The sequence below is a fragment of the Herpailurus yagouaroundi genome, unplaced genomic scaffold (assembly GCF_014898765.1).
Source record: "Herpailurus yagouaroundi ecotype Mexico unplaced genomic scaffold, PumYag 100, whole genome shotgun sequence".
NCBI lineage: Eukaryota > Metazoa > Chordata > Mammalia > Carnivora > Felidae > Herpailurus > Herpailurus yagouaroundi.
In genome coordinates, this window is record NW_024412391.1 from 6,131,402 (window position 1) to 6,153,453 (window position 22,052).

The following is a 22,052-nucleotide window of genomic DNA, read 5'->3' on the forward strand; positions in this document are numbered from 1 at the left end:
AGGGGCACCTGGGTCGCTCAGTCTGTTGAGCATCCGACTTTGGCTCAGGTCACGATCTCACAGTTTGTGAGTTCAAGCCCCGTGTCAGGCTCTGTGCTGACAGCTCAGAGCCTGGAGCCTCCTTTGGATTCTGTGTCTCCCTCTCTCTCTGCCCCTCCCCCACTTGCGTTCTGTCTGTGTGTCTCTATCTCTCAAAAATAAATAAACATTAAAAAAATTAACTCAAGGCAGTTCACAGACTTAAAGGTAAAACTCAAATTTTTAGGGAAAAAAATACAGGAGAAAATATTCAAGATCTAGGGATACAAAGAGTCCTTAGAGTGGACACCAAAAAGCATGATCCATAGGGGGATCTGGGTGGTTCAGTCAGTTAAGCGTCCAACTTCAGCCCAGGTCATGATCTCATGGGTCATGGGTTCAAGCCCTGGGTCAGGCTCTCTGCTGATAGCTCAGAGCCTGGAGCCTGCTTTGGATTCTGTGTCTTCCTCTCTTTCTGCCCCTCTCCTGCTCATGATCTGTCTCTCAAAAATAAATAACCATTACAAAGAAAAGAAAAGAAAAAAGAAATCCCTACCCATGCACAGACTTCTAAGAGAATCCAACTAGAATTCTCATATGACCTGCTACCATCACTGCCTTTCTTCCTCTTGTTCCCCTCGGGAGAGAGATGAGGCAAGTAATGTTCTGTATCTTTCTGTATCTTCCAACCTCTGAAAACCACCACTTAATACCTGTGCCCAAGTTTTAGGGGCTGGAAAAGAGGACCATTATGGAAGAACCTCGAACAGGCCCCATGCCCCTACCTACATCCCACACATGCTTGCACCCCACCAAGTACACATCCCCGAAGCTAGGACTCATCCTATCAGATTCAGAGGTAAGAATTTTTTTTCCAGAAAAATCCAAGTTCTTCACTGAAGTCATACTGATATTTGATAAACTTATTTATATATCTAACATAGATTAAAAACTATCATTTTAACTCTAATTTTTTCTGGGATTGTCACAAGCCCTGTCTCTGTTCCACATCGCCAAGCATCACAGCAAACCAAAAACTCAAGAAGCAATCACAGAAAAGGACGCACAATGTGTGCTCCTCAGTAACAGTACTTACAGAGGTGACAGAAAAATCATACAGAATATACTTTTCATCTAAAAGAGAAAGACAGAAGGGTACCTGTTATTATAGGAAGCAGAGGAGCTGTACGGTCCTGCTTTCCTATTCATGTGGAATACCTCTGCTTCCCCAAGTTCTGCCCATTTTTCTCAAGCCTCCAAGTTTCTTGGACCGCTGCCACCAGCACTAATTGCATCCCCCTCTGAGCTCCCATGGTACTTTGTCGTGCCATTTTGCTGGCATTTCAAACATGGTGACCTCCACTTATAGTCATCCGCATGCACACTGTATCTATCCTGCTGGACCAGGAGTTCCTCGGGGGCAATGTCTACAGCTCATCCATCTTTATATCCTCTATATACAGTGCAATAATAAATAGCCAATGAATATTAAGAAATGCTAATCGTATGCAGGGTACGGCTTTTATATAATCAGAGGCCACACATAAGCTTTTGTCGGTTACCTCTATGGAAATCTTACAGTGGAAAATCACACTACACAAATTAGATACTCCACCTTGATAGTAATCAAAGCAATATTTTACAAATCTATTTACAAAACGTATTATTTGGTATTGGTAATGATACCCAGAGAAGAGAGTAATTAAACTAAACCAAATAATGTGTGTCACTTTGGTAGAGTCAATAACATACAAGTTGCTCATCTGAAGTCTATTTTAATGCATTGTGCTTGGCTAACTGAACTTTCAGAATAAATTGGTTCCAAGCTACAGAAGCAAGCACTGATGATAACAGGGTTAGTGTCATTCTGGACAGCCTACAATGACTACTTTCCACTGAGAACCCCAGGGAGGGCAACAGAGGGAAGCCTACCTTTGAATTCACCATTATCCCAGTACAGCTCTCCCTTCGCTTCTCTCTTATAGTCCAAGGCAACAATGAGTCCCAGGGGATTCTTCCGACTGTGAAAGAGCAACCCTCAATTTTCAGAGAATGAAGAAGACATAGAACTATGTTCAACCAACCCCTTTCATGCCTTAGGGACAGATGAACTCAGAGTCTATCCCAGAAATGGAGTAGATATTGACACTGTATGGAAACACAGAAGTTGGGTGTGGGTAGACAACAGAGGCTGGTTGTGAATGAGCATAACAATGGTAGAAGGAGGCCGTTCCTGCCAAAGACTGGGCTTGCAATACTACTAATAATCAGCACTTACTGGGTGCTTGCCATGTGCCAAGCATTCTTCTAAGTGCCCTATGGACAATAAACCATGTCTACTATATTTTCATTTAACCTTCATGATAACACTAAAAACTCAAACCATTGTCATCCCCAGTTGACTAGTGATAGGCAGCAACACAGAAAGTAGGTTGTCCATGGCAATACATCTAATGTGTAATACAGCTGGAGCCTGAACCTGAACTTTCTGACTCTTGACCCTGGAAGCTATGTTGACTTCCATGTGATAACTCTTACCTCCTATTTACCTTGCATTCTCTCATGCCTAAGGGAATCTACTTGAAGACAGTTGCTGGCCATAGGGAAATCCTCACGAATGACTGTTTTGACTGTCCTTAAAATCTGATTCAGTCCCCAAGTGAAAGGCTCTAGAAACATGGAGGAGCTGAGGCTACCTTACCCACTAAATGAACATGAAGGTGCCACTTCAGGGCTGACCTTGAAAGGAGGGGAGATGGATTACTGACTGGAGATGTTTTCCCATGATCTGTCCACCTTTAGTGTCCATTTGCGTGCCCCATAACACACTCCCCTTGGAGCGTCAGAGCAGTCACACCGTAGAAGAATGAGGGAGGAGCTTACCTGGCCTCTGTGGTTGTGCTGGGCTGCTGGGTGGGAAATATGAAGCCCCCACGGAGGTGAAGTCCAATCCTATCGGGTGGTAGCTGCATCTCTACCAGTTGTTTCCTCCACTGGATAGCTACTCCCTAACCAACAGAATGAGGACAGAGCACGTAATGGACTGTTGCACTAGGACGTACTGTGGAGATCATTTCGTTCAGTCACCTCATTTGCAATGAATCAGTCAGAGAAAGACAAATACTATACGATTTCACTCATATGTGGAATTTAAGAAACGAAACAGATGAACATATGGTGGGTGAGAAGAGACAGGCAAACCATAAAACAGACTCTTAACCACAGAGGACAAACTGAGGGTTGCTGGAGGGGTATTGGATGGTGGGATGGGCTGACTGGGTGAGGGGCATTGAGTAGGGCACTCGTTGGGATGAGCACTGGGTGTTATACGTAAGTGATGAATAACTAAATTCTACTCCCCAAACAATATTACACTATATATTAACTAATTGGAATTTAAATAAAAACTTGAAACAAAAAAAAAAAAAGGAAAGCAGAGACCCCCAAAAGCGAAGGATTGCCCAAGGCATAATTAAAGTAGATAGCAGATCTGAGACTCAAATCTGCCCTATTTCTTTATATTGTACCATGTGGTGATTCCACAATTGGGCTTTCATTCACTAGGGTATCACAGCCTCCAGCCAATTACTAGTTCTCACAGCTGCAGAGTAACCAGGTTCATAAAATGAAAATTCCTATAAACCTACCCCAGTTATGCACATTTCATAGTATGTCTAGAAAGACCTTCTTCACAGAGAAGTACTCTCTATCAACTAAAGTTAAAGCATTGCACCGTTATCCTCCCCCAAGCTCCCAGGACCATTGCCTTAGAAATGCCCTCTGCTAGAGGCTGGTCTCTGACCCAAGCGGGGCTGCCTTACTTACTGTCTCATAGTCGTACCACACGGCATCCGGTATGTATGCCTTCACTTGGTCCACACCCTAGGGAAACCCCAACAATAAGCAACATCAGCACACCCCTTACAGTTTACACAACGCCTCATATGTTTGTCTGTACCATCTTGAGAGATGGTTGGGATCATTCCATTCTACAAGTGCAAATACAGATACTTAGAAAGTTGGGCAGTTTACTGAGAGCAGAGTTGTGCCCAGAAATTAAAATGTGGATCCTGAGAAACCGAACAGAAGACCATGGGGGAGGGAAAGGAAAAAAAAAGTTAGAGAGGGAGGGAGGCAAACCATAAGAGACCCTTAAAAACTGAGAATAAACTGAGGGTTGACGGGGGGTGGGAGGGAGGGGAATGTGGGTGATGGGCATTGAGGAGGGCACCTGTTGGGATGAGCACTGGATGTTGTATGGAAACCAATTTGACAATAAATTTCATATTAAAAACAAATAAATAAGTTTTGCTTCAAGGCTCTGGAACTTCCCAAGAGAAGCATAGAAAGTTCTTTCACTGAGCTACTTGTTTAGTCTGATGGGTGGGAGGAGACTGAAACAGCCAAACGTCTAAGAGAACCTTCCAGTAGGACTGCCCACTGCCCAGCATCTGCCCAGAGACGGGTCTTTGACATGAATACAGTGGTGATCTTTCATGTTTATAAAATGGCCAGCATAATCCTGATTCCTCCCCCACACTTCCCCACTCATACTTAGGAAGGGTATGTGTGGTCCTTCATATATATGGTCTCCAGGGTAACACCCTCCCCTTGTCCAGACCTCTCACCCTCCCTGTTTCTCTCTCTCGCCTCTTCTCTTTTCCCGATCCAACCCCAAGAGCACACATCCTTTGGTCAAAGGGAAGTACAGACAGATGGCCAGCTGAAACTCCCATGGCATTTAAAGCCCCTGTCAATGCATGGCCATAGGCTTAAGAAAACAAGTTTTAATGTAGTTTTACAAAACGGAAATTGTTTTGCTTGGTGACGCAGTGGACCAAGAATTACTATTTTTCTAATTTCCAAACTTTCATAATCTTTCTCTCATTCTTATTTGTATTGATATTTAAACACAGCTATAGACACTCAGGACTGAGCTTATCCAGCCAGAGAGCCATGAGGACAAATGTGATATTCCACACTATTGTTCAGATTATAAAGATACCTCATATAAAACAGGTGTGATGAGAAGTCCAGGCCCCCATAAGAACTGCTCGTGCACCTCCCATGTAGCTGGGTCCTGGTAGAACCTAGAAAACAGAGAAGGCAGATGAAACCTCCAATACAGAACAACAGCACACTAGATGGCAACAAGATCCTGACTAACCAGGTGAGATCAGGATCTGAGAGGGACTCTTGGTGGGTCAGGAAACTCACTCATGGACAAGGGGCCTTGCCACGGTGTCTCCCCGGGTGTGAGCTCGGTAGAAAAGGGTGTAGAGATAGGGGAGTAGAGTGTAGCGGATGTTCAGATAATGTTTGGAGGAATTCACCAGCAGAGAGTGGCTGCCAAAGGCAACGGGATCCTGATCCTAGGAGAGAAGGAAGCAAATATTAGATACTTCCATTGTGTATTGAAAGTTTGCTCCCTTATGATAAGAAGCTTTCTCAGATAAAAGTAGCTATGGTCTCCACCTTGGAAGATAGCAAAGGGTTCCCCAAACTATAAGGATCTTGGTCCTGCTTCTTCATCATGGATGAAAAAACAGTATCAAAGATTAATGGTTTTACCAATGTAAACTGCAAACATGTGGCAGAGTTTAAATTTGACAGGTGTCTTATGATCCCAGTCTATGGCAGCCGCAAGGGTGATAAAGAAGCCCATGGAGGTAACCATGAAGATAAAAGGGTTATAGAGGGTCCTGCTCCCTTCAGAGCTGATCTAATTTATTTTATACCTTGAGGTTCCTCATAGTACTTCATAGTACCAGTGGACTCCAATGGTCCCATCTTATAAAAGGTAGTGACAGACATAATAGCACCACAGAAACTCTAACACCTCTTCTCACCTTTGTTGGTGGGTAAAAGAAAAATCAATATAAATCACAATAAAATCACTCAATATGTATATATTCCTTCCCATATACCCTTATCCCAATATTCTGCTCTTTGGGCCTATGACCCCAAATTTATCTATTCTCCTTCTGCACTTAGGGCCAACCTGTAGGATTTTCTGCAATCCTCTTTGAGAACAACTAGATTAGACAATCCAAGAAGTTTCCATCCCTTCACTTGGAGACCTTACCACAAACTCAGGCCCATTATGATTCCTTGATAGTGGATAAAAGGCTCCAAGCTGCATCCACCTTCTGCAGAGCTCCTCTGTGACATTTTTTGTATAACCACAGATGTTGGCACCTACCTGGAGATTTAGCACACATACAAGTACAGTGGTCAGTGATAGAGGAGACAGCAGTGATTGTATACCTATGTAGTAAGGGAACAAAATCTTTTTTATTTCCACCATTCCATGTTTAAAGGGGTTCTCCAGGCTTTCAGGGCCAGCCCCCAGCCAAATGGAAGAAAGCAGCAAATGTGCATCGTGAATCAGCTGACAAGAGGAAGACTGATTGGTGGTATATCAAGGGCTCATCCTCAATATTCAGCTCCCAATTTCATCCTTTGCTATTCACTGATGCTTTGCTGATGGACATTTTCTGTGATGTTAATATATTTTACTCATGGTGTCTCTATCCTAACTTCAGAGATTCCATGGATGACTACCCACTGATAAAGTTTTACCATTCGTCTTCAAAAGACAGTTCATGCCACATATAAAAATGAATTTTCTTTTTTTTAATGTATGAAATTTATTGTCAAATTGGTTTCCATACAACACCCAGTGCTCATCCCAAAAGATGCCCTCTTCAATACCTATCACCTACCCTCCCCTTCCTCCCACCCCCCATCAACCCTCAGTTTGTTCTCAGTTTTTAAGAGTCTCTTATTGCTTTGTCTCTCTCCCACTCTTTTTTTTTCCTTCCTAAAAATGAATTTTCTAATACATACCACACAGAGACATATATGCTTCTTGGTTTTCAGACACCTCAAAGACTAGTAATGGAAAGAATGCCAAAGGAGAAAAAGTTAAGTTTCCTTGGTTAAGAGGAAAACTCACCATGGGGATACCAAATAGGTTGAACTCAAGGATACTAGGGATGGACCATCGGAGATCATCCCATGTGGCTGCATTGTCTCCCAACCAATGAGCAGCAAACTTGCCAGACCCAGCAAAAGTAGAACGGGATAAGATGAAGCTACTTTTGTTTAAGGGGATACCCTCCATGGCCCTGAAAAGGAACACAATCAATTGAATGTGAAGTGAGCTGTGAATGTCTAGGACTCACCTATATCCAAGGGCAGCAATGGACTTTCCAACCAAACAGAAAAAGCATCAGGGCATCATAAGCTAGGTGAGCAAACTAGTTTAGCATTGTTAAGAGCTTCTTTCCCACTTCTGAATAAGGTTTTAGACTTCATGTAAGACAGCACAAACCTCTATAGTCCAGCCCCCACCCCCCGCCCTAAGAAATGTCTCTAGACTCCTGTCCTCTTGATTATGCTTTCTTCATCTTGTTGGATCTGGTTGTGCCTCTGACCCTTCTGGTCGACCAGACACTGGAACCGTGCCTTGGGTCCTTGGCTCCATCTTCTCCCTCCAGACAGAGATTTTCCAATGGCCCTTGTTTCCATGCTTTGCTGCCCATACATATATCATCCTGTTTAGTATAACACCAGTTCATGTTGAAATTCTGTAGCCCGTGCTGGCCTAGGAGGATAGTTTGTACACCACCTGGGCTCCAGGCACCTGGGTTCCTCAAAAGCTTCAGAACTTATAATTAGCAGTTCTCAATGTTGGGAAATCTTAATTAATATGAGATCAGTGAGTCTCCAAAGATGACATATGATACTCCTTATAGAGTTAAATGCAATCCAAATACAAATACCTATACTAGATATACAAATACAAATACCTATACTAGATATACAAATATCTATACTAGATAGAAGAGAAAGCAAAGGAATTGAAAAGATGGAGTGCAGAAAGATAAAGACTTCAGGATGGAGGGGAGCATGGGGCGGGAAGAACACGTAGTTAGATGACGGCTCTTTTCCTAGCTTTTATTCTGAATACTCTTTTGCATACGCACTTCCTTGAAATGCCTTTCCCTCCTTTCTCCTTCCCTCATAAACAGCTCACACCTTCCTTTAGGGATCTCATATTAAACAAAATTACAACTATGGGGTAGTGACACCCCGGCCACAACTGCTGTGAGCCCTTTCCTTTTGGTACATGGTCTGAGACAAGTGTGCCAGCAGGCACCGGGCAGTTCCTCACAGACCCTGTCACAGCCACCAATTCTTCCCCACTTCATATCCTGAGGACCACCTTATGAGGAGTCTATCAATGCCAAATGACTTACAAGGGCAGAGGGGAGAAAATTCTGAAAAAGAAGATGGGTTTAGAAGAGTGAGCCCTCCATTTGTACAATTTAGCAAGTGATAAAGGTAACATAAAGGAGAAAACTCACTCTTCCACCCTTACCCTCATGTCTACTTGGCTCTCGATGAGCAGGTACTTTGCCTTTATTACCACTGACTAGGGGGTTTATTGTACGCTGCAGTCATGGATCATAAAAGAAACACCTTCAGGTTGTACAGAGTAAAACTGAAACAGGGATAAGGTTATCTGAGGTTACAGGTTTATCTACAGGCCAACCTTCATGGTACCACAGATTAAATAAGTCTGTTTTCAAGCCCAGAGGGACAATCTTATTCAGAGATCCTCAGGTCTCTCCTTTCTATCCCTCAGGTTTGGTCTGCTTATCATCCACTCCTGATCTCTGAGGGGATCTGATCTTTCTACTTTCAGCTTAGAGGGAGGAGAAGTTCATTCCTGGGGTAGACCAGTAATCACTGCCCCCGAACAATACTTCCAGGAAGGCTGAGCCAAATAGCCATCAGATCTATGACTTAAATTTTCCTGATGCTCAGATTCCACTGAACAAACATCTTATTTGTTTTTCTACCACTCTGCCTCATATCCAAAGGCCAAGTTCCACTTATTTCCAGGGACTTAGGTCACTCTGTCTGACCCAGAGAACTTAGAAAGGCACTTACTACCTTCTCCATCACAGTTACCTTTTAACTATTAATCATAGCTATTAGAATCTATGAACCAAGCCCATCATGATCTTACAGAACTTTTATTACATGGAGACACCAGCCATAAAGCAATCTGCAACTCTCTTTCCCTCTTCCTGCCCATTCTTTCTTACCCTGGTCACTTAGCCACTCTCCCACCCACTTTCCATTCTTAGAAGCGTCTACGGGTTGAAATAGATCGGAACTAAAAGAAACTCTGGCCAACATCAGTCCCAGCCTCCCGTTCCCAAGATGAGGAACCTGAGCCTTATTCATCTAATTTATTTCCCAGGAAAGGTAGAGTGAGGGAGACAGAGGTCAGAAAGAGAAGATAACAAAATTAGAAATGTGTCCTTTTTCCTGAAGCTTTTCTTTTATTGAGATCAAAACTGGCATTTATTGGACAAGGACTCTCTCTCACCTGGACAATCCAGCATAATTCAAAGTCTGGAGGGCACAACGGAGCAGGAAAACAAGTGGTGTAGTCTAACTCACCTCTCTCACCAGGCCCCCTGTGGAGCCCTTCCTGACTTCTCTCCCTCAGACCAGCAGCTATTCAACACACATCTTTAGTATACACTATTCCTCAGGCTAAGGATATAGGCATGGCTTTTCCCTCGAGAAACTTACAGTCCAGCAAGAAAGAAAAAATGGGTTATCTAAAAGTTATAAGATTTTTGCACATTAAGCTTACTGCAATACAAACAAAGGTAGCACAAAAAAAGGGAGATAGTCTTTCTAGAACCGACAGGCAGGTTTCCAGAATGACCATCTGAAGAGAGGCTTTAAAGATAAGCATATGTTTGCAGACAGGAGAATGGAGAGGGAGACTGGGGCAGGCAGTGGGGAGAGTAGCTAGAAGTATTGCATGCAGCATTGCCAGGTAAACAGGGGACACTCAGGTCAACTTGAATTTCATTTAAACGATGGATAATTTTTAGTGTAAGTATGTCCAGTACAATTTTAACTTGGTCCTATTTTTTTTTTTTAATTTTTTTTTCAACGTTTTTTTTATTTATTTTTGGGACAGAGAGAGACAGAGCATGAACGGGGGAGGGGCAGAGAGAGAGGGAGACACAGAATCGGAAGCAGGCTCCAGGCTCCGAGCCATCAGCCCAGAGCCTGACGCGGGGCTCGAACTCACGGACCGCGAGATCGTGACCTGGCTGAAGTCGGACGCTTAACCGACTGCGCCACCCAGGCGCCCCATGGTCCTATATTTTTATTTGCCAATTCAGGAAACCTTAGTGTGTTAACCACAGCAACATTGGGTAATAGGACCTCAGCAAGGGATGGCTTCCAAATGAATGCTCTAAATACCTTACACCTTACTGCCTACTAGTATCTGATGAAGTCCCTTAGTCACAAGCCAATCAAAACTAATCTCCCACAGAAACCAAGGGGCTATAGGAAAAGAGCTCTTTAGTAGCCTATAAGATCTGAGTTTCTGTGTCCTTATCAGCACAAAAATATTTGAAAAACATACTTCTGGAAGATTCTGAAAGCCCTCTGCCTCCTAACTCCCCCAAGCTGGAATTAGGGGGAAAACCAAGTACTTACAAGTGTGTAGCTTTTGCCATGGAGTAGCCATACAAGCTGTGGACATCATAGTGAAGGCCCTGATGAAATTCTGCATCCATGCAGAGGGTTCTTGCAGAAAGGAAGCCGTCCAGAACTCCTGTGGGGAAATACCCATTACCGACGCACTTCCTTGTCAATGGGCTCTAACAAAATAACCACCCAATTGTTTGCTTCCTCCTTGTTCTATCTTCCTACCCAGTCTCCGCCTAACGAAATCCTTTCCAGATTTTAAATTCTACCCTAAATGCTGCTTCCTACACGGATCTACACTAAGCCCCTGAGATAGATCATTAAAATTAATGTGCACGCCCACTGAGGTCACAAAAAAATGGTGCTGGATGGAGTAACTGAGGAACAAGCTCATTGCCACAGGAAGTTGGTCTGAGATTAAATACAAATAAGACACACACATTTCTCTACATATATTTGATCAAGAGGAACTGAATGTGTTGGGAACAGGCATGAGGGACAGTGGAAAGGAAAATGCTCTCACTCTTCCATTATAGGTACTCATATGCTGGGTAGGCTTTTTAAAGAAATGAGAGATGACATTTGGGTGGTTTCACAAATGAGAACTCAGATCCTGCCTCTAGAATCACCACTGCGACTGTATTTTCCCTAAAATGCTCAAAAGTTTCTGCTTTGTAGCCTAGGATCTCATTCTTCCCTTATGTTTTCTCTGGTAGACCAGGAACTGAGACATAGCAGCCCTCCTTCGTGAAGCTCTGTTGTGGACATAGGGCTGCAGTATGAAGTACAATTCCAGAAAGCAGTGGGACCAGGAAACCATGAGGTTGAGTTTTCCCCACAAGCCCAACAGAATCCCACCAGGTCAACTTAACCAGAAATTAAGTTGAATTCCAAAACATAATGAAATGTGTATTTTTGGCACAGCTCAGCCCGTGGAATGAGACTCACAACCACTTCCATGATAAGAAAAGACACTCCAGGGGCGCCCAGGTGGTTCAGTCGCTTGAGGGGCTGACTTTGGCTGAGAGCATGATCTCGAGGTTCGTGAGGTCGAGCCCCAGTGTGGAGCCTGTTTTGGATCCTCTGGCCCCCTGTTCCTCTGCACCTCCCGTGCTCCTGCTCGCGCGCTCTCTCTCTCTCTCTCAAAAATAAATAAATATTAGAAACAAAAAAAGAAAAGACGCCACAACTGTCTAAAGGTCAAAGGTAAATATCTAAGTCTTTATCATGCTAGTTTGTGCTCTCCAAACCTGAAAAGGTGAGAAGCAGAGCAGCTCTGGGCAGAGGCTAGTCACAGGTAGGAAGACACAATGCTGTGAGGTAGGGAGTGAGGTGTTTGCCAGAAGCAGGCAGAACAGGATGACATTGCAGTTTTTTTCATAGAACAAAACAAAACAAAACTACAACAACACAACAACTTAGTTCTGGCTAAGAAGAATATTAAGAGATTAAAAGGGAAACATAATAAACTGACCCACAGTGGGGAAAAAAATGGGAACAAAGACCGAGCAGAGACGAATAAAGACTAAACAGGGCAAGCAAATAGATTTTGCAAGAAGTTAAGTGATCTAAAGACAAGATTTCTCCCCGAAAAGTTCTCCACTCTTTCAGTGACCAGAAAGGGCTCAAGAAACAGGTAAACCTTAGTCCAGGGTGCAGGGAAAGTGGACAAACCAGAATAAACTGGCAGAGACTGGCCAGATGTTCACCAAGCCTGTGTTCTCTTCCTGGGAGAGGAAGGTTGTATTTCACACTTTTGCTCCAGGGTAAACTGAGAATATGTGATTGGCTTTCTGAGCAAAGAAATGTGAGCCAATTGAACACACCTCACTTCAAGGCCAATAAAACTCCCTCTACCTCCACCGTCTCTCTCCTTCACCCAGGAAGCCAGAAACAAGGGGCTCTGAGGTGGGAGCACCACTCAATGGAAGTAACTAGATCCCTGAGTCACTGCTTGAGTGACAGCCACACATCTCATGCTGGAGTATTATATGAGCAAAAAATAAATGTTTATTGTGTTAATCCACTTAGATGCTGGGGCTTACTTGTTTCCACAGCACAATCTATTCGATGCTGTTACACACACACACACACACACACACACACACACACACACACAATTTCAAAATCAGGAATGGAAAATTTGACTAGAAATGAGACTTAAAAATAAGAGAGACTTGGGTGGTTCAGTTGGTTACATGTCCGACTTTGGCTCAGGTCGTGATCTCATGGTTCCGTGGGTTTGAGCCCTGCCTCGGGCTCTGTGCTGATGGCTCAGAGCCTGGAGCCTGCTTCAGATTCTGTGTGTGTGTCTCTCTCTCTGTCCCTCCTTCAGTCTCTCTTTCTTTCTCTCTCAAAAATAAATAAACATTAAAAAAATTTTTTTAATTAAAAAAAATTAAGAGACCTAATTGGGACCATTGATGCTTTCAATTATGGCTAATGAGCAGAAAAAAAAATTAACAAAATTGCAGCTTTACTTCAATGGAAGGTAGTTTGGACTTGAGGTTTTCTGAAGAACCCCAAAGGGGCTGGGAGAACACAGAACCCCGTGGGGGAGGCATGTCTCCATCACACACTCGCCCTGGGGTTCGGTTCATGCAGCGAGAAAAGGTGGCCAGAGACCAATGTGGTGGCAGGGCCTCCAGCAGAGGAGCGGCCCACCTGGCTGCAGGCCGTGTGCTCCAGGACAGTGGGACTGAGCTCTGCCACAACCCGTGCTGCTGAGGCTGCTTTCAACAAGCCTTGTGACAACTTACTGGGAGTGAAAGGAGGAACGTTCAAGTGGTTTGACTCACACCCACAATTGGATCCGTGGTGAAAGCTGGATACTTCATCCATTTCCTGCAAAGACACAAAAGCCACACAAGGGAAAGGGTTACCTACAGTTGGGTTGGTTGTCTGAGAATGTCACCTGAACTAGGAGCCCGTCTGGGGTCTCTTACCAACTGACTTAGGGGTCTTGAGTAATCTTCCTAAATTTTCTTGACCTCTGTTTCATCCTTTGGATTAGATTGTGCCTAAACTGCCCTCCAACTCTCAGTGGTATCAGGCACGTTTTACTTTTTATACCTTGAGTTCAATTTGTTAATTAGGAAATACCATCCCAAAGGCTGATTTTTACCCATAAATGTTATTGTTGCTGTTATTATTTCAGTGATGCGTTAAAAAAAAAAATAACGCTTGGGGGACCTGGGTGGCTCAGTCAGTTAAGTGTTCAACTTCAGATCAGGTAACAATCTCGGAGTTCGTGAGTTCGAGGCCCGCATCGGGCTCTGTGCTGACAGCTCAGAGCCTGGAGCCTGCTTTGGATTCTGTGTCTCCCTCTCTCTCTACCCTACCCCCTGTTCATGCTTTGTCTCTCTCTCTCTCTCAAAAATAAATAAACATTAAAAAAATTGTTTTTAAAAAAAGCCTAAGATAGAGGAATGTTTCTATTTTACAATTTCCCCTTTTATTCCACTCAGTGAGGGACATGAAGATATAATTGACATCAAATCTATTTCTTCAAAATGGATTAAAAAATTAAAAAATAGGTGATGCCTAATCCTGTTAACAGAGATAACTTCCCAAGTTTCAAAGAAATATCTCCACCTGCTATCCCCACTTAAAAATAAAGTGGATTCATTAAATCATTCTCTAATTAACTTTAAATTTTAATGAATCAGTGCAACAAATAATAGCAATTATAGCCTCTAATAAACCAGTATTTTTAGATTGAAAGACAGTTAATGGAGGAAAAAGCTGAGACCACGAGAAAGCAAAAGACTTTCTCACAAAAGACATAATCAGTCGGTGGCAGATCCAGAATTAAAATCCAGGGTTTTGAGGGGTCTATTTCACTGCATAGAAGCTCAGCATTAGGTAAAAGGATTTTTTTTTTGACATTCACTTATTTATAGAAACAGAGACAGAGCACAAACTGGGGAGGGGCAGAGAGAGAGGGAAACACAGAATCTAAAATAGGCTCCAGGCTCTGAACTGTCAGCACAGAGCCTGATGTAGGACTCAAACCCACAAACCATGAGATCATGACCTGAGCCGAAGTCCCACGTGTAACCAACTAAGCCACCCAGGCGCCCCTAAGCACTAAGGCAAGAAGACTATTTTATTACAGATCAGGGTCAAAACTCATTCTCAAATCTTGGAACATCCATTTCCAAAAGAAGTTTGATCCGGGAATAACAACTTACAATCCACACTCCATCAAACTCGAGAGTTTTATGAAATTCACTGATCTGCTCTCTCCACCACTCAATACAAACTGGATTGCTAAAATCAGGAAAGACCGTCAATCCGGGATATCCCTAGAGAACAAAGAAGGCACCACAGTTGGTGTGGCTGGTGGGTGACTTACACACTGATGGCAGGCTATTGCTTCTTCCGTTAGGAGCCCCATGCATCTTATCATTTCAGAATCAAAATGTCCCCCAAAACTAAATAGTAAAATAGATGCAAGGAACCCAAAAGAAGTAAAAAGAGAAGGAACAATTGCTGATCACAGAACTGAGATGTTATCAGATGTCTTTTTTCTATGAAAACACAAAAGTAACATTTCATCATGTCAGACCAGATGGAAGAACTATTTAAAATTCTCACACGTCTAACTAGATAATATTTCAGGAGCGAATGATTGGATTCATTTAATGTGTTAATTAAAGAGCATTTAAACCCATGTGGAATAACAAAGTTTATAAAGAATATGTTGATTTTGGTATATAAACAATCGTTTTAAATGGTGAAATGAATTTAAAGAGGGCACTTGTGATGAGCATTGGGTGCTGTATGTAAGTGATGAATCACTGAATTCTGCTGAAACCAATATTGCATTCTATGTTAACAACTTTAAATTAAAAAAAAAAAACTTACTGAAAAATAAATAAATAAAATGGTGAAATGAATTTTGTGCTTCTTATTCAGTTCCAACATCTCTTATCCTCTCTTCTCTTCCTATCTATTCCTATTAATGTAGCTTTCAACATTTTCCAGAAATAGCACAAAGATAGAACTTATAGCCAAATTATTGAAAATCCTGAACTGATAGGATACAAGATTTTGTGCTTACATTCTTATTAATTTTCTCAATGAATTTATAGGTTATGATTTAGGATGATGTTCAGGCAATATAATGAATATATATTCATATATGTAATGAAAACATATTATATATATGAATATATATCATATATACTATATATTAATATATAATGAATATATATCATATATGAATATATAATGAATAAATATTATATATTATATGTATATATTTATATTATAAATATTATAAAAATATAAATATATAATGTAAAAAACACATACATAAAATTCTGAGACTTCTTAAACCTCAAGATGAGAGCTTAAAATTCTCAATTTAAATGGATTGAACTATTTGATAGGGCACCAAAGAGTGAATAGGTGATAGGGCACAAACAATAACCAGAGGTAATTTTGGACCTCAGGAAATAGGCAGTGTGGTAAAGAAGTCACCTACAGCAACACCCTATCTAGAGCAGACCCAGCAAGCTTCATTCTAACCAAATGCCTTTATAATAAACCTCCACCCACTAATTACATGCAACTTACTAATTGTATACCACTCAAATATGAGTCCTACTGAAATGACTCACAGGTCTGGATAACCTACTTTTTAGATGAAAAAAATCATGTTTATGTGACCATGGCCTCTGATTTTGTACTTACAGATGATTATTGGTCTACCTGACATTTTAGAAATTTTCTTCAAACAAAACCAAGCAAAGCATTGGTTTGGGGAAGGAAGGGAACTTCTCTACTATTTCCTGGAAGGTTCGACCCAATGAAAAAGAAAACACATAGAATTAAGTATTGTAAACAAAGTCGATAGGAATTCAGTGAGCAGTTATGTAAGGGGCATTGATAACCCCGAAAAGGAGTTTTGAAAAGTAAACTGCCCAGGAACAACACAATTTGCAGTCACATAAACTTTTAGATTAAGTATGTTTGAGGAAACGTCACATAATCCAATTATCTAGGGCTGAGCCTGTAAGTAACTGGAATACAAAGTTGCCTACATGATTTGATTTCAAGTACCCTGAAAAGAGGCTTCTAATCAGCCTACTCCAATGCCTAAAACTGCTACGTTGGAATGAAGGCTAGGCTCTACCTACAAGTCTCACGGAAAAGAAAAGGACGTTAGGTTGCACATTAGCCTATGAGCATATTGCTGCATTATTATAGCTGAATGTCTTGGGAAAGACAAGGAAATTGGGGTGCAGAAGGACTTTAAGAATAAATGAATTTTCTTCTAATAATACATTGCTTCTCAAATATCTAGGAATTCAGGAGCTAGCTTTTTAGAGACTAGACATTAGTTTTCCCACCACAAAAGAAGAAATGATAATTATGTGAAGTGGTAGAAATGGTATTTTCACAATGACAATCATACTGCAATATAGAAACATATCAGATCAACACGTCGCACGCCTTAAATTTACACAATGTCATATGCGAAATATATTTCAATGTTTTTAAATCCCCCAGAATTTTAATTATTTTACTATGACATCTATTGGTCTAAAAATAATATTAAAGGAAGCCTCTAAAGCCATGAAAATAGTAATGATACTGCCTTCTACTCACTCTCATAACAAAAGTACCGACTTCCCCAGATGACTGTAAGTTAGTGATTTTCTTGCAAAATTACCTGTCCAATGGCAAATTCATTGTCCTGCCAGATCCATACTCTCTTCTTACTTCCAGTATCATAGGGATGGTAGTTAGATTTATTTAATATTCCAGGATGCTAATAAATAAATATGATAACAATTATTTTTGTAAATTTCTTCTACACTTTGAAAGGAAAAACGAGGCGACAGATTTGTTTGAACATACCATAATGATCACATATTTCATTCCTTGGCCATGCAAGTCTTTGGCAAAATCTTCGAGATGAGGGAAAGCCTCTTTATCAATCGTGAAATCCTTTCCCCCTTCCATGTAGTCTATGTCAGAGTACTGGACATCCTGAAAAGATCCAACCCGCCGGTTAGAAAATATCACTGTGCTCACGGAAGGTATCATAGCTCGGGTACTTGCTCACTAAAACTGAAGCTGTGTTTCTCAGTGATCCTCAAACTCCCGGGACTTGGCTACCTCCTAGAAGTAGATAAGCCCCTTCTGAAAGATGCAGGTGCTCTTACGTTGTAGTTTTGTCTTTCTCTCTCTCTCTCCTCACAGGTGCATGTTATAAGGGAGGAACTTGGGAGGGAACTTGATGGTAGGGACTGTGTCTTGTTCATCTCTGTAACTCGAGAGCTTGGATGCTTGACGTAAAACAGGTGTGCTTTAAATGTCTGTTTGGGTAAGTATATTCATAATATTATAACACTGTGCAAACGTGGAGCCTAAACATTAAGCTAGAATATATCAGAAGAGGAGAAAACAGTCATCTTGTTCTATAAAACTGCTAGAGTAATAACTCACAAAGATCAATGACAGAGGGCAGAGCTTTAATTGACCAAACTCTCAGACACACATTATTTTAGGGTTTGCCTATCAATCTGAGATGGGCAGGTGTTATTCTCAGGGAGGAGACTGAAATGCAAAGGGGTTGAATGATATTTCCCCAGGTCGTATTCATGGGTGGGTGGGGTCCACTGGGGCTTTTGTGATAGGTGATAGGAGTCAAAGGTGACCCCAGCTGTTCTTTTTTTCCAATCTGCCACAACTTCAAAGACATCTGAAGGTCTTTTAAGTAAGTGTTTCTCATGTGTATTAGAAGGCTCTGGCTTGCAGGCCTGAAGGAAATGTGGCTTGTGGCCTATTGCCAATGTGGCACATCTGTTCTAACACAGGGCAGTCAGCTAGTACCCAGGTGTCCTCGGGAACCACGTGGTGGGAAAGATCCAATCCATGGAAGAGAAGCTCATTTGTTTCTGAATCAGCAACACCTCAGAAAAGCCTTTCCCATCAGAGGTACGGGGATAGATTGAAACCAACACCCCTTGTAGTCAAAAGCACTATTTTTGAATCCTGGTCCTGCCATTTAGCTACCTGGAGTGGCCTTGGAAAAGTTATGAACTGTGCAGTGAGTCTCCATTACCTTATGTACCAAATACCAATTAATGAGGGTTAACCATGATTGTGAAAGCACCTTATAAAATCATAATGACGTGTTGAGACCTGGCCTGATTCCTCCTGGAATTGAATGCTTGCAGACAGCATATTTGGGGGCATTAAAATGAAACATATAATCAGTTACTCCAAAACAACACAGTGGTCATGTTTTCTCACAGGAAAAATTCATCTCTCTGCCTGCTCCCCTTTCTGCCCTGAGAGGGGATTGAAAAGTCCTGAGATCAGGCCAAAGTCAAATATATCCTAGCCAAATTGGATCCTAGTCAAACATATGCTTGCAACACAGTTCCAAAGATCTAGCCCAACATAAATTGTTTTGATAACCTCACTAATAATGTTATGAATCTCCTGGATGAATTTGTCAAATAGTATACACCTAATAATTATCTATTTACTGGTGGACATTGAACATCATAAACAGAGCTTTGGAGCAACAGAGCTTTTGATATCAGAGTCTGCTAGATCTTAAAGGAGTGTGCAAGGTCACTATGAGATACTTATTCTAAGTCATTTTTATAGCCATCAGCTCTTATTAGCCATATCACCCCAGATGTTGCTTTCTTTTATAAAATAACAGCTAACTTTGTCAACAGTTCATCCTCTGTGCTGCCTGTCTTCCATAAAGTGTAAGGCAATCCTCACTATCAGTCCACCAAAGTCAGCCTTACATTCTCATTTTATAAAGGGGGAAACCAGGACTCAGAGATGTTAATTAACTAGCCCAACACTGACAGAACTAGGAAGAAGTAAAGTAAAATTCAAAACCATACCCATCTGACTCCATAAACCAAGCTCTTTTGATGATGATATAGGTAATTTAGCATGCAAATTTCTGACAGTAGATGTCCCTATCTATGTATCTATCTATCCAACTTTCCATCTATCTCTTTGTATAGGTTCCTAATAAATTGAATTAGATGCAAACACTAAAAGATAGGAAATGCTGTCTTACACTGATAAGAGAAGTTCCAACTTACATATGGGATCCCAGCTCCACGATTTCGGTCCACAACCTTCCTCAATCCATTGATTCCGCCATAGTTCCTGCGACTAAGCTGGAACCCAAGACTCCAGTAGGGAGGCAAGAATGGTCGTCCAATGAGCTGAAAAAATAGATACAGGCCCGGCTAAGCATTTAAAAAATTACTGTTTTGAGGACCATGTCTGACACAGAAAACACTGTTTCCATTTCACCTTCTATAAAGCCCCCAGATCTAAAAATGTCAGAGTCAAGAGAAATCTCCTAGGGTAATTTGCAAAATTCTACAACTCACATCTTTCTTTCCTAAGTACCTAAACATATTCTCAGCAACTGCAACATCACAAAATAATGGGATTAGCAAAAATGATTGAATAATGGTGTCATACTGGAAGGAAAAAAATAATAATCATTCACTCAGTAAATGTTTTCTGAGTGTTTATGATGTGCTGAGCATTGATGTAGGCACTTGGGATATAGCAGCATAAAGCAAACATAGTTCCTGCTCTCACAGAGATTAAAGGAAATACATAAATGCCTAATATAATTTCAGATAGTGGTATGTGCTAAGGAAAAAGGAATCAGGATTGATAGGATTATGAGTGATTACGTGAAAAAACACTGGACTATGTTTAAAATCCAGGTTTACAGGGGTGCTTGGGTGGCTCAGTTGGTTACGCATCTGACTCTTGACTTTGGCTCAGGTCATGATCTCCTGGTCTATGAGTTTGAGCTCCCTATCAGGCTCTGAGCTGACATTGTAGAGTTGGCTTGGGACTCTCTCTCTCTTTCTCTCTCTCTCTCTCTCTCTCTCTCTCTCTCTGCACCCCCCACTGCTTGCTCTCTATCTCTCTAAATAAATAAAAATAAACTAAAAAAAAAAAAAAAGTCCAGGTCTTCAAGTTGCTCAAGCCAACACTCTGAGAAAATCTCAGCCACAGCCCTATTTCACATTGTTCCCTAGAAGCCGCTGCCCTCCCATGTGACAGTGCCTGTGAATTCCCACACAGTTTCTTTGCACCTCATTAATGGCACTTACTGTAAGGTGTCTCCTACTATAATTATTTCAGACAGTGTCAGACTTCCCCTATTTGATTACAAATTAGCTGGTATCTGGGACCATATTTCACATGACTTTGTGTCATATTGAGCAAGTCACTTCATCTTTCTATACCTAGGTTTTTCATCTGTGTAACAGAAAGTTCAGGCTAAATGGTATCTAAAGTTCTTTCCTGTTGTAAAAATTGAATAAAAACTAAATAGCACAGTTCCTTTGACATAGTTTCTTTTCACTAAATTTTTCTTTATTGAATGAATGAATAAATTCTGCTGATTTGTGGCTGTTGATGTTTGGAATGACGGATCACATATGGATGGACTACGATATCCTTGGAAACAGGATGGTATCTGACTTATTTTTGCATTTAGTAAGCCTTGCGCAATGCCTCTTTAGCACTCAGCAGGCACCCAACAAATGTGCATCAAAATAAACACACGACCAATGACAGACTCACAGTCCCAGCATTCATAATGCATAGCTTACATAAATTTAATTTTTCTCTTCTTAATTTATAATGAGTGTATGAGATAAGAGCAATAAATTATAACTCTCTACAAGCAGAGCCCATACCTCCAGATATTCCTGAACCACTTGTTCTGGAGTATTTCCCAGGAATACATAAAAGTCAAGGATGCCCCCAATCGTGCGGTAAGTGATTGCAGGAGCAGGCTGAAGGATGACCTCTGAAAAGATTAAAATGAGAGTTAACAGAACTTTATGGTTGCAAACATACTTTTCTCTAGAATGTGAATACCTGAGCTATTCAAAACAATCGCAGTCTCATTTTGAAAGAGATGAAAATCACATGTTTCTTTTTTTAGGTGATTGCTGAAGTTTATCATACTATTAGGTGAGTAAAACACTAATGAAGAACTGATTTTTTTAAGAGAAAGAAGAACCAATTCTATTTTAATCTGGCTGTGGAACAATACAAATATTTGGAATTTGTGAGTGATGTAACTTATTTAAAAACCTTATTAGATGAGTTTAATTACAACTTACAGATAAAAATAAAAATAAGTCCTTATTAAGGGTTCTGTTAGTCCAGAAGCTAGAGGGGGAAGATTCTGGAGTGGGGTAGGGATGAGCTATGAGAGACAGCCTGCAGAACACAGCCTTGCTGCCTATAGGTAGACAGCCTGGTTTACGTGTTGAAATCCACAGGTATCTTTGGGACCTACCTGTCAATGGATCTTATTATCCACAGAATCTTATGGATAACATTGCATCAAAAGAGAACCCTGAAGCAGTTTTCAATGTAAATAGCTTTTAGCATGAACTACATTTGTAACAGGTTATCCTACTTTGGGGTTCCTGTTTCTATAGAGGCATTGTAGGTTAAAT

General features: G+C 41.2%; 1 protein-coding gene across 1 annotated transcript in view; it reads right to left on the reverse strand.

Annotated features, from left to right (window-relative positions):
* Positions 1–22,052, reverse strand: part of MGAM2 (maltase-glucoamylase 2 (putative)) — an 81,625-nt gene that overhangs the window by 42,790 nt on the left and 16,783 nt on the right. The window contains exons 8-22 of the mRNA XM_040471746.1: positions 21,279–21,391; positions 19,647–19,772; positions 17,425–17,556; positions 17,237–17,335; positions 14,748–14,861; positions 13,314–13,398; positions 10,564–10,681; positions 6,977–7,148; positions 6,104–6,220; positions 5,236–5,390; positions 5,024–5,108; positions 3,844–3,900; positions 2,902–3,026; positions 1,951–2,039; positions 1,115–1,152 (exon numbers count right to left, since the gene is read on the reverse strand). Coding sequence (XP_040327680.1) covers positions 1,115–1,152; positions 1,951–2,039; positions 2,902–3,026; positions 3,844–3,900; positions 5,024–5,108; positions 5,236–5,390; positions 6,104–6,220; positions 6,977–7,148; positions 10,564–10,681; positions 13,314–13,398; positions 14,748–14,861; positions 17,237–17,335; positions 17,425–17,556; positions 19,647–19,772; positions 21,279–21,391 — 1,625 coding nt within the window. The remainder of the gene's footprint in view (positions 1–1,114; positions 1,153–1,950; positions 2,040–2,901; positions 3,027–3,843; positions 3,901–5,023; positions 5,109–5,235; positions 5,391–6,103; positions 6,221–6,976; positions 7,149–10,563; positions 10,682–13,313; positions 13,399–14,747; positions 14,862–17,236; positions 17,336–17,424; positions 17,557–19,646; positions 19,773–21,278; positions 21,392–22,052) is intronic.